Source organism: Sminthopsis crassicaudata, chromosome 3 (genome assembly GCF_048593235.1).
Source record: "Sminthopsis crassicaudata isolate SCR6 chromosome 3, ASM4859323v1, whole genome shotgun sequence".
Classification (NCBI taxonomy): domain Eukaryota; kingdom Metazoa; phylum Chordata; class Mammalia; order Dasyuromorphia; family Dasyuridae; genus Sminthopsis; species Sminthopsis crassicaudata.
Genome location: NC_133619.1, coordinates 518,066,113 through 518,079,045, shown reverse-complemented (window position 1 = coordinate 518,079,045; position 12,933 = coordinate 518,066,113). Strand labels below are relative to the sequence as shown.

General features: G+C 44.9%; 1 protein-coding gene across 2 annotated transcripts; it reads right to left on the bottom strand.

Annotated features, from left to right (window-relative positions):
* Positions 1–7,918: 7,918 nt before the first annotated feature.
* On the bottom strand, positions 7,919–12,441 carry APOA5 (apolipoprotein A5). 2 transcript variants are annotated; one of them, XM_074304191.1, is made up of 4 exons: positions 12,416–12,441; positions 11,844–11,900; positions 10,665–10,776; positions 7,919–9,963 (listed from the first exon to the last, which is right to left on the bottom strand). In XM_074304191.1, exons 2-4 carry the CDS (start codon positions 11,890–11,892, stop codon positions 9,000–9,002), a joined length of 1,125 nt encoding a protein of 374 aa, XP_074160292.1. In that variant the 5' UTR covers positions 11,893–11,900; positions 12,416–12,441; the 3' UTR covers positions 7,919–8,999. The 2 variants fall into 2 exon arrangements, with proteins under 2 accessions (XP_074160292.1, XP_074160291.1); XM_074304190.1 differs by having other exon boundaries at positions 12,428–12,441.
* Between the last annotated feature and the right edge of the window lie 492 nt (positions 12,442–12,933).

Genomic DNA, 12,933 nt, shown 5'->3' with positions numbered 1-12,933 from the left:
TGACCAGGATTTGTGAATCAAAGGTCCTAGCTTCTTGAATTAACAATGCATCAGCCAGCGGGGGCTGGGAATCAGAAAGGAATAAATCCATCTGAAAGGATGAGTTTCTTAAAGGGACCACAACCCATAGCATTAAGATCTGCCCTCTGCCTAAGCCATCTTGGTGATTTTATGGTGAGATTGAGGAGCCACCTCTTAAATCCCCCAAAGGAAAAAGGCCAATGGACATTAGTGGTTTATTGGGAACCTAGTAGATATCAGGGCCTCCTACCTGGCCTGACTCTCTGAGTCTGTCACATCCTTAATTCCTGCCATCCTGAACCCACCCCAGGAGAAATTGGAGTGAAAGGGCTAAACTCTAGGCTACTTAACACCTTTACTACAGACAAAGAACTTTTTGCTCCTAGCATTTTCTCTTCTACTTTTCTTTGGCATTCAGTAGTGTTAGATGGTCTGTCATCAGTCTTAAAGGCAGCCCACAGACAGGACCTGATGCATATCCTGCAAAAGGCCCCATTCCCAAATGTCACCATCTCCACCCTGGACGACACCCCCCTTTTAATCTGCCCCTGAGATCTATTTTCTCCAGGCTTCAAACTTTGGATTTTCAACTACCCTTTAGCCGGGAGAACATGAGACAACTGACTGGGGACGACTGAACAGAACAAAGACCCCTTGGATGCCCTGCTGCCATTTTCAGACCCCACACCTCACACCTCGCCTCCTGGCATGAACCCCCCAAAATCTCTATGACCCTTGCCAGCTTGAAGCTGTTACAAGAAGAAGAGATCTTTGCCCCTTTATCCCAAATGAGTTTGGAGGTGACTGCTTGAGGGGGGAATGAAGAAGGGACCCCGAAACTCTAAAACTCTTTGAAGGAGAAAATCTTCAACTCTGCCTCAGTGAGGGACCCCGCCAAAGATAAACAAGACAGTTTCATTCTATTATCTAAGTGGGATTGGTTCAGTCCTGAGCAAAAGAATTCCAACCCTATAGAATTAAAGAAATTCATTCACAATTCTATTCAAATTCCAGCTCAACTTGAAATCCATCTTGTAGATGAGCCAACTTGGGACTCCACCCACAAGCCCCCTTCAGCTTGTAGCCAGAGCTCCTATTATAAAAGAGCCAATCTAAAATCCTTTCTTTGCAGGGGTTCTAGCCATGCCATGCTATGCCAAGCAAGCCTCTGCCCACTAAAATAATATTCTCTTCCAGTGTTATCTTCTCTTTTCCCTCACCTATTTCCCTAACCAGACTTTATGCCTCTGTCAGGATTTCTAACCTTACTTCCCAATCCCTATAATAAACCTCTTTTATTAATCTAGGATTTCAGGTCTGTAAATTCCTTTACAGAGAATCTCTGCGCTGCCAAAAGGGGGTTCCCCCAAACTCCCTACCCTTGTGCCAAATCTGCATTTGGTTCCCTGAACCCCGAAGTTGCCTAGACCTTATCATTTAGCTCCCTGACCACCAGAAACCCTAATCTCATTTTGGTTCCCTACATCTAGACCTTATCATCCCTACAAAAGGGAGCCTCAAAACCTAAACCTCATCACCTCTACTGATAACCACTCTTTCAAAAGGCAGCACTCTTTCTCTTCTCAGTCTGACAGGTTTTTTTTTTCCCCCCTCAGGCTACATTCTCTTTTGGCCTTTTTTTTATGGCAAAGATGCTACTGCTATACGTCATAGCCAAAATTGCTTTGACATTTCGATGTTTCTAATGCGTTTTATATGCAATTCCCTTTTTAGAGATGAGGAAACAGGGGCTCAGAGAGCTTGAGTTGCCCGTGGTCACATTGTTTGGGATAAGTGAAATGAGATACATCCTTACTCTCTCCTGACTGAATGGCAAGATTCTTTTCTCCCTTGCCTTAGTTTCAGGCACTCAGTCTGGTTTGTTAGTTCATTATCTTCCCCCTATCTCCAAAGACTATCCTAGACACTCTTCTTTGGTCATGTTATAGGTTCAATTATGGCCACTATGTGCTTGACTGTCCTCCTTAAGATAACCCTTTATCTGGTAGTCCAGCCCTTATTTCTTTCCTGAATTCCGTGCTTGTTGGACATCTCCATCTGAATGTCCTGGTGTCACCTCCAAGCACAACTTTTTTTAACTAACTGAAATTATCTGTTCTTAAGTCAGCTTCTGCTGTCATCTTTGCTATTTCTGTTGATGGCACTGCGTTCTCCCTCCACCCCTACCCCCAGTCACCTACACTCCAAATTTCAGTTAGCTTTGACTCTCACTTCTCCCACTCTGCTCCTGGCTCCTGAGAAGTCAAAGGGTTTGTTAAATCCTATTAACATAACTTCTCTTGAATCTCTCCTTTTCCATTCTTACTGCTACAACCCCCAATTCAGGCCAAAAGCCTCTTATACAATTGAAGCAGGCTCCTCCCTAGTCCCTCTGCCTCCAGTTTCTTTCATCTTTTGATCCATCCTTCACAGAGCTTCCAAAATAATCTTCCTAAGCTACATCCTCTGACTCAGAAGCCTTCACTTTCCTGTGCAGCATTGTACAATAGAAGAGGTGGGTTTGGAGTCCTAGGATCTGGGTTCAAATCTTGCCTTCTTTGGTCCAATCTCTTCACCTCTCTTGACCTGTTACCCTATCTGTAAAATGAGGGTATGAAACTGGATAACCTCCAAGGCATCTAGATACCCAAGGTGGTGGAGTGGATAGAAGGCAGGGGCCTGGAGTCAGGAAGACCAGAATTCAGTCACAACTTCAGACGTTTACAAGTTGTATGATCCTAGACAAGTCACATAACCTCAGTCTCCCTCCGTTTCATCAACTGTGAAATGAAGATAATAATAATACTGTCTATCTTCTCAGGTTGTTGAGAGGATCAAGTGAGAAAATATTGCACATAGTAGATGCTATAAGGGCAGCTAGATGGTATAGTGGATAGAGTACCTGTGTTCAAATATGGTCTCAGACTTTAACACTTCCTAGCTGTGTTTTCCTGGGCAAGTCATTTAATCCCTATTGCCTCAGCAAAAATAACATCAACGTAATAGATGCTACATAAATGTCTGTCTCCCTTCTCCCTCTTTCCCTTCTTTTTCCAGCCTTGAGTCCATTAGCCCAATATTGACCAAGTCCTTAAAGACTTGCAAAATGCTTACATACATTGTCTCATCAACATGGTATTTAGGGTCTCTCATAATCTGATTTCAGCCTGTCCCTCCTGTCTTGTTCTGTACTTCTCTTTCTCAGGTACTCTGTCTGAGCTAACCTGGACTAACAGCTGTTTCCCAAACTCAATGTGCCACCTACCACTCTCATACCACCACTTGTTATTAATGGGTACCTTTAGATTTAGTCTAGAGAAGTCCTTTAGAAATGTGTCCTTGACCCTGTGTTACTTATCATTCAGGAAATTTCCCTTAATTGTGGATATTCCCCAAGATGCTGCCTTAGACTTTCTCTTCCCCTCAATATACTTTCACTCTTGGTAACTGCATTAACTACCATGGGTTAACTTGAATTAATTTTAATGGGTTTAATTACTTTCCCCATTCTTAGAATCACACTTTCCTTATCTCTTCATTTCAGAATACTTGTATTTCTTCAAAGTTTAGTTTGGATGCTACCTCCTCCATGAAGCCTTTCCTGATTCACCCAGCCAAAAAAAATGTGTGTTTATCTTTTTAAATTTTCTTTATACACTTTAGATCTCTCCTTTGCTCCCATCACAATAAGTACAAGTTTTGTACTCAACTGAGTACATTTGGCATGTGCCATAATCAATTGAACAAGCATTTGTTAAACACATGGTATATGCTGAGTACTTTGTACAGAAGACTGTTAGTCTTTAAAGAGATTTGTTATAGGATTTTTTCTCAGGATAAATGGCATGCTAACAGACGAAATGAAGAGAAGGCAGTAGTTCTTCACCTTTTCTGTGTCTAGTAACGCTGCCCTATTAAGGATGATCCTTGACCTGGGAAAGATTGACCATAAATAATTAACAGGGATTTGATATCTAAGATAACTGAGGAGATAATAAGAGACAAACTAGTTGCCCTCTGTGATCTTAAGCCAACAAATCAGAACTTTGGTCTCAAGCAGATATAAGTAAAAAGCTCTTGTAAATGATTTTTTAAATAAACCTAGGAAACAATAGAGTGCTGTAGGAATGGAAACAGGTAAATGTTTTCTCAGTTTTCAAAAAAGGGAAGTCAAACTATAGCTATGTAAGTTTGGCTTCCATTCATGGCAAAATTCTAGAACTTAGTAAAGAGATAGTTTGTGAGCTTACCACATAAGTTAGGTAAAAGTTGATTGATCGAAAGAGTACTATTGAGAAAAGGCCACGCAGATTTCCTTTCTTGACATGATTACTAAACAGATTAGAGGAATTCTTTGGAGATAGGGTAATTGAAGTTTAGTAAAATCTTAAAGTCATACATTATCCTTGTGGACAGCATTGGTGATACATTATAAGATAGAAAAAGACACTGGATTTTATTTTTAAAGACCTGTGTTCAAATTCTACCTCTACCACTTTAACTTTTGTGTAACCTTAAGCAAGCCAATTATTTCTCTGAGCTATTTGGTTATCTCTTCTAAGGGAGTTGTACTAAATAGTGTCTAACACCTCTTCCAGCCCCAAATCTGTGATCCTATGGAGAGATACAAACCACCGTTAGATGGGCTCAGAAGGAGTTGAAAGACTCAAGCTTATCATTATGGGTAGCTTTAGTGCTAGTCTCTAGTAGCGTGCTTCCAGAACTCGTCCTTGGCTCTATGCTGCACATCATTCATGTTAGATCCCTCACTGTGGGCATATTCCTCAAGGTTCTATCCAGGATCTTCTCTTCTCTATACTCTCACTTATATTAAGCCCATCTCTCCCCTGAGCTTCATTCCCACCTCACCAATTGTTTATTGGGTATTTTAAATAAGACATCTCAAAGATATCTCAAATTCAAGTTGTCTAAAACCAAACTCATTAACTTTCTCCCAATAACCTCCCCTTTTCCACACTTTATTATTTCTGTCAATGGGACCACCATCCTTCCAGTGTCTCAGATTTGTAATCTTGACATGATCCTCAACTCCTCACTCTCCCTTATCCTAAGTATCAAATAAGTTGTCGAATCATGCATTTTTGTTTCCACCATATCTCTTGCCTTTAACCCCATTTTTTTCTTCCATAGCTACCACCTTAGTTCAGGTCCTCATTTCCTCTCTCCTTACTACTACAGCTTACTCTCCCTATCTGGAATTACTTTACACACTTGTCCATCCTAAACAAAGCCACAAAAAGAATTTTTCTTATGGACCCATCTGACCATGTGACTTCCCTGGTTAATTAAATTCCAGTGGCTTCCCACTACCTCTAGATATGATTAGTGTCAAGCTCAAATGTAAATAGATCCTTTTAGGCTGCATGTTGATATCTTCTGTTGAGTCATTTCAGTCATGTCCAATTCTTTGTGACCCATTTGGGTTTTCTTGGCAAAAATATTTGCAACTTCTTTTCCCAAATCATTTTACAGATGAGGAAATTGAGGGTTAAGTATCCCCCAACTGCTAGAACTCTCCCTCCCAAATTACTTTACATTATATATTTTTTTGTATTTTTAACTTTACATTTGTATTTTTGCACATACACACACACACACATACACAAAACTTACATATATAAAATATGTAAGAGTCTAAGACCACATTTAAACTTATATCTTCATGATTTCAGGCCTGGTACTCTATGTTAATCACAAATTTAACATTATGTTGTATTGTATTTTTATTTTATTAAACATTTGCAATTATATTTTGATCTGGTTCCAGTAATTCTTCTGGTTACAGTCCACTGAGCTAGAAATTTAATACCTCTGTTTTAGGATAAAATATAAACTCTATTAGGCTATTAAAGTTCTACATAACTTATCCCCAACCTATCTAGCTTCTCTGGACATTATTCTCCTTCCTCTGCTCTGTGACCCAGTATAAAGTGACTTCTATTGAACAACAACATTCTATTCCCCCATCTCCATGCATTTGCTCTGGATCCTATGCCAGATACACATACCTCCTTATCTTTGCCTCATAGGAGCCCTCACTTTGAGATGCAATTCAAGCACCATATTCTTTATGAAGTCTTTCCTGATCCCCCAGTGGCTAGGACCCTCCCTCCCAAACTACATTGCATTCAACTAATTTGAACTACTTTATAATTTTTTTGTATTTGTTAATTTTCAATTTGTGTTTTTGAACATATATAAAGAATATATGAGTATATGAGTGTGTATAATTTTATGATCCTAGTAGTAAAAAGGGATGAGTGGAGAAGAGGAAAGACAGTGATTCATAGATTCATATATTAACTCACAATATGAAAACTTAAGCTTATATCATGAGAATAAATATATATGTGTATATGTGTGTATATTTAGTTTTTTCCCTATAGAAGGCCATTTTGAGAAGAGTTTTTTCATTCTCTGGACTTGAATTCTTAATTCCTAGTACAATATCTGGCATACAGTAATCACTTAATAAATGCTTGTCAATTAATTGATCCTGAAGCTGAAAATAAGAAGTGAAGATTTGCCTGTGGTTGCACAACTATTGAGTGTCTGAAGCAGGGTTCAAACCAAGGTCTTCTTGACATCAAATCAATTATTTCCACACTACCCACACCTTGCTGCCTCTCTAACAGATGACGTCACCCTTCTGCACTCCCCTGAAACGACCTTTTTTTCCCATCTCTGATCTCTACCTGCTAGAACTTTAATGGGTGCTGCTAAAAGTGGCTAAATCCGGGTTCTCTAGGGTGAGGTTTAGTTTAAGGGATGGTCAACAAGTATCTCGTGGGAGCCAAAAGCTCCTGGGTCCTGATACATAGAACTCAGTCTGAAATAAAGGAACCAGAAATGAAATCTAAACCCAGAGTGTACAAAAATGGGCCTTAGGCCAAATGCCAATCATTTTATCCTGTAGTATAGCCTGTCAAAAGCTGTCAGTAAAAATTCTTAAACTGTTTTGTTTTATTAGCTAACTCAAATAAATTAGTGTTTAATGCACTTAACTGCATCTACTGTAGTAACCAAGTGCCACCAGGTGGCAGGCTAGCAAAATGGGATCAATTAATATAAATATTTGTAGAATATTCCTGTTCTTGTTCTGCATCATAGAGGGAACCTTTGCCTAGAAATTTCTCATACTAAAGAAATCCCAACTCTGCTTCAAGAATAAAAATAAGTTATTCATGAGTCCCAAAGATAAATTTTTGATATGTCAGTATTTGTAAACAACCACTGGAGATGCTTTTGCTTTGAGAAAAAGGGAGCTAGGGCTAGTTTCTACAGTCTTTGCTTCCCTCCACCAATGTGACTGCTTTCAAGTTGATCTCTAAGGACCACAGTGATGGTCTTAATCAAAAGCTGGGAGCAGATAGAGGAGGGATTTAAAGAGAGTCTTAAAAAGATGCAAGGTAATTTTTTAGAGCTTCCGGTAGAGTCTCTCCCTGGGCTCTTATCAGAGCTCATCCACATTAACTCCGTAACCAGGTGACATTAAGTATTTCCCTCTCAGTCTTCAGTTTGTTCATCTATATAATAAGGAATGAGAACAGATGTTAGATGGCTTATAAGTTTCTCCTCAAACCTCTAGTTCTGTATCACATAATAACTTAAGGAGGTTGAGAGGGAAACACAAGGACTAGGGAGACAAAAGAGGAGAAGAACGGTCCCTAAAAGTGGCCTGAGATGCCATCAGGTATAGGGAGACTGATGGTCCATGTTACTGGGGAGAGAAGTGATGGAGGATCTCATTCAACAGCAGCCCTCGTATCGATGTCCAGGGAGTGCAGATCCTCTTGGAGAGCTGTTGACATGCTTGATGTAAAATGTTATTGAGTCTCAGCACAATGCTTAGGTTTAGTGACCACCTGACAGAGGCTTTTTTCATTCACTAATAGGATTTTATTGAAAATAAACACAATAAACAGTAGTAGAAGAGAAGAGATGGTTCCCATCAAGACTGAGAGGTTTTTCCAGGCTATGTCCCATCACTCGGACATAGAAGGACTCTGGGGAAAGCAAGAGAAGCATCATGGGACTTTAAGGGCGCTGGTTGTGGCTCCGGCTCCCTGATTTACTATGGACTAACTGTACATTGCCAAAGCTAGTCACAATTCTCAGTTGCCTCATCTGTAAAACAAGGGAGTTGAACTGTTATTTCTAATATCTTTTCCGCACTAAATTTATGATCCTGAGAGGGGATGAGTGAGAAGAGGGGAACAGTGATGATTCCGGTGCATTCATATATTAACAAAACTCACAACATGAAAAAAAAAAGTCATGAGAAGGCATACATGTGTAACCACGACGGTTAGCTCGTTCCAGGCAGCCTAGCAGGGGCAAATGGTAGAACAGAAGTCCAGCTTCAGGTGATTTTGACATACTTGGGGCCCTTTTTTGTGCAGGAACAAGGCCCGTGTTGATGAGCTTCAAATCCAACAAGGCTCATATATATACATACATACACACACACACTCTCTCTCTCTTCTCCCTTTGATTCCCCAGGCAGCAACAACTCTCATTGAAGGCATCAAGTCAGCCCTGGGACCAGCATGGTCAGAAGCTGGCTGGAGGCGAGGGCTCTGATCCAAGATGATCCCACTTAAGTAACTCCATCTGCCAGAGGCTTAGCGAGCAAGCTGCAGCTAAGCAGAAATCTTCGGGCAGCCTTTGCGGCTCTGCTCCCGTAGCCGAGACATCACTCCTGATGCGTGAGTGGGGAGGCGGAAAACAGGGATTTGCAAAGCCGGGAAACTGAAACACATCTGGGCAAGAGGGCCGAAGGAAGGGATTCTGAGCCCGGAGGGGAGGGCCGCCTTGTGGTCTGAAGGCACAGCCTCAGACGCTGGGATGTGTCTGTGTCTTGCTTACAGTCAGCCACCTTTGTCCCAACAAAGGGATTGCTGGAGGTTCCCTAGAGGAAGATGTGGGGCAAAAAGTCCTGGGCCTGAGGAAGGCCTTCAGGGAGCCCCAGACAGACCATGGCCCTGTCCTTGGAGATTATAATGAATGTCTTCCCAAAGGGCATCGAGGCGGGATCGGAGCTCTCCTAGGATCTTCCTGTCCCCGTTGTCCCCCCGAAGCTCCGGAGAGGAGCCGCTGTGGGCAGGGGGAGGGGGAGCCAGCTGCTGCTGCAGTTCCTCTGTCTCCCGGTCAATGGTCCTAGAGAAATCGGCAATCTCCTGAAGGGTGTCAAGGCGAAAGGCCTCCAGCCGCTGCTGGACCTCCTTGGTCAGCTCCTCTGAGGAGAGCGCGGGCTCTGGCCCCAAGCCTTCCCCCGCCTCCCCGGCTCTGGCCCCTGCGTAGGCGCTGAGCTCGTCCCGCAGCTGGTCCAGGTTGGTCTGGATGCGGGTGTGCAGGGCCCGGGCTTTGAGGGTCAGCTTTCTGGACAGAGTCTGGATGTAGCGGCTGAGGCGGGCCGGGCTGGTGGCGGCGTGGGGGGCCATGCTGCGGTGCAGCTCCTGCACGTGCTGCCCGATATCTGCCACCAGCCTTTCGGCGTAGGGATGGAACAGTGCCTTGACCCTTCCTGTGTGATGGGCTACTTGGTCCTGAAATTCCTGAAGCAGGCCCCGGGCCTCATTCACCCCCCCCAGCAGCTGGTTCTTGGCGTCCTCCCCAAGCAGCTTCAGCTGCTCCTGCAGCTCCTGGACCCCCAGGGCCAGCCGCTCCACCAGCTCCAGGGTGTAGGGCTTGAGCTGCCTTCTGAGCCCCTCCAGGTTCCAGCCCACGTGCTGGTGGACCTCCTGCGTGTAGGGGGCCAGCCCCCTGCTCACCTCCTCCAGCTCCTTGTGGAACTGCTGCTGCAGCTCTGCCGAATCCAGAAACAGCACGGGAGGCTTCCCCCCCCCAGCCAAGGGCACCAGCTTCTCCAAGAAAGTGTCCATGTCACCGAGGCCTTGCTCCGGGCTGGCTTTCAGACTCCTGAGGAGCAGGGATGCAAACACACAGTGACCCAGTTTGCTCGTGTTCAGGGCTTTCCCAACACACATAAGGTACAGGATCCCCCCTCCCGGACTCAGTTCTACTGTCCCCCAGGGAGCATGATACTGAGCCGGAAAGGAGTCAGCCCCAGAACCAGTCTGGCCATGGCCGGACTCCCCAGCGATGTTGCTGTGGAGCACATGTAGCCACAGACAGACACAGGCCATCTCCCCCCCCCCTCCCCCAGCTTGACCTCCTACTTTCCTTCTCCCTGCCATTGCTGCTGGAGGTCTGGGACAGACTAGCCCTTGGGTTCCCGAACCATGGGGACCACACTGTAACACAGGGCTAGGGGGAGGGGAACCTGGCCGGCCCAGAGAGCTGGCCTGTAGTGTGACTGATCCAAGCCTAGGCACCTGGGCAGAGCAGGGCAGAGAGCCCGGACTGAGAGAGCAAGGACAGAGAAAAACAGTTCATTTACCAGGTGGGGTGGGGGCGCAGGAGATTTACTGTGACCTAAGAGACCGGTCCAAGAGTGGAGAATACAATGGGGACCTCTTCCATCAGGGGAGAGGTGAACAAGATGGGAAACAAAAAAGTTTCGCCTAGGGGACCTTCAGTGTGGATACCAGGGACTTCCTGTCGGCCTCCCCCCACCATGCGACCCTAACTTCTTAGAGCTTCTAACCCTGCGCACTCACGGGAACTCCTTGCTGGGCTTCGGCGGCTCCCTCGGCTCTATCCGGCCCTTCTCCCAGCCCCTCTGGCTGAAGTATTCCCAAAAGCCTTTGTGCTCCTTAGCTGTTGCCGACACTGTGGAGAAATTGGAATTAAGGATGAGTGGGGGGACACGGCATGGATCCCCTGACATCATCCTTTTTTCTGCCTCCCTTGAAGTCCTAACACAGAGAGATAGGAAGTAAAAGAAGCCACATTCAGTCACTGAATTTCTCGCTGTAAGGAAACGGGGGTCTAGATTAGGGGAGGTGACTTTCCCAAGGTCACAGAGCTGGCAAGTGGCAGAATCAGGATTGGAAGCCAGATCTGATTCTCCACCAGTGTGCATCCCGGTGTAAGGCCTCACACCTGGGATCTGGTATCCCGACAGCTACTCGGGGAATGATTTGATTCAATTCAGTTCAGTTAATATCCACTATGATCCAAAGACGGCCTCCACCCTCCACAAGTGCACAGACTAGTAGAGAAGGGAAAAGATACGAATAAATACACACACACAACTTGTATATGACACACAACAGCAAGCACGGGGAGAGGTTCATTAACAAACACCTACATCCAAACTAAGGCTTAAACCGTGCTGGATAATAGCTGAACCAACTTCACTTCCAAATGATCAGGATCCATGGAAGCTCAAAAGGGAAATTCTGACTTAAAAACCTTTGGATCGTGCCCCTCAACCCAGACTCTAGGACTCTTAGGAACAGACCCAGTTATACTTAATCAGTTAACAGTTATTAAGTTCCTACTATGTGTTAAGGGATATGTTAAGTGCTGGGAATGCAAAAGAGAAGCAAAAGATAGTCCCCGCCCTCAGGGAGCTCACAATTTTGTCTCTCAACCAACCGATAAACTTTTATTAAGGTTCTCTATGGATGAGGCACTAGGCTAAACCTAGAGGACAAAAAGACAGAAGGGAAAGAGTCCTTGCCTTCAAGGAATTGACATTCGGATTGGAAACACACATGGGAATGTTCACAATATGTGTGTGTGTGTACATACGTGCACAAAGTTAATGCAAGTTATTTGGGGAGGGGGTGCTTACCACCTAGGGGACAAGAGGCTGAGGAGGAAAGGAGACACTTGAGCCTATTATCCCAAGTCCCTCACCCCCACCTGCAGTCAGACAAAGGAGCACGCACCTGAGTTGAGGGCCAGAACCAAGGCCAAGACTGTTGTTATCACTGCCATGATCCACCCTGAGAAAGAGGAAAAGTAAATGGAGTCAGAAGAGTGGGGAGGAAAGGGAATCATTGGATGTCAGAGCAGAAAGGGACTTTCAAAATCACCCAGCTCTTCCACAGAAGAGCTTGTAGCTTTGCCAGGGGCACAGAAGATGGAGTTTCCTCCTAATTCCCATTCCAGAATCAAGGGTCTGGGGGGAGACCACTATGGGCAGATGATGGAAAGAAGGTTTTCCCAGAGAGGAAGATGTCCTTATGTCTCACCCACACAGAAAAAATGTTCTATGTAAACTACCTTCCACAGGCAGGAGCCCAGTGAAAAGGAACAGGTCTAGATGGAAAATCTGGCCTCTGTTTGTGCCAGTTACTCCTCCGTCCTCTCACCCCAGACTCCCATTTCACAGATGGAGAAGCTGAGGCATGAGGAAAGGGGAGAAAGCACTAGGGGCCCAATTTCCTGGTTCTTGCCCTGGTTTCTTTACCCTAAGCCCCTCCTTGCTGTTTCTCTCCTAAGATGCTGGGACACCAACCTTCCCTCTCACCTGTCCCAAATACCAGTTCTGGGAATAAGGAGCAAGCATTCAGTTTTATATCCCAGCGGCCCGTGCCTTTGGCAACAGCTACTTCAGGCAAACACCACGTGGAGGTCTAAAGAAGAATGACCTCAGCTACTGTCCAGCACAAGTGCCAGAGCAGGCGCCAGAGTGGGCTCTGCCCAAAGATGAACTGGTGCTTGCTGGGTGACCCACTTCCATAACCCCAGCTTCTTTGAGGCTGTTTGGCACCAACTCTTACTCTTTCTGGGGTTTCTGTCCTAAGGAAAAGACTCATCATGGAAATTTTCACTCAGGGAAGGGACGGAGCTCCCCGCGTAGTTTCTCTGAAATCTAGGACCTTTAAACTTCCCTAATAACATCCTATTCAGCCATGACGCTGTGCCCAGGCCCCAGTCTTACTCAACAGACTAAATCACTGTGTCCCAAAACAAACATCCCAACCCTCCCCCCAGCAAGCAGGGCAAGGAAAACCAGGGATGGGGGGTTAAAAA

Coding starts and splice junctions, on each gene's coding strand:
- APOA5 (XM_074304191.1), bottom strand. CDS start 11,892: ATGGCAGTGATAACAACAGTCTTGGCCTTGGTTCTGGCCCTCAACTCA. Junction 10,777..11,843: donor GGTTCTGGCCCTCAACTCAG/GTGCGTGCTCCT, acceptor ATTTCTCCACAG/TGTCGGCAACAGCTAAGGAG. Junction 9,964..10,664: donor AAGCCCAGCAAGGAGTTCCC/GTGAGTGCGCAG, acceptor CCTGCTCCTCAG/GAGTCTGAAAGCCAGCCCGG.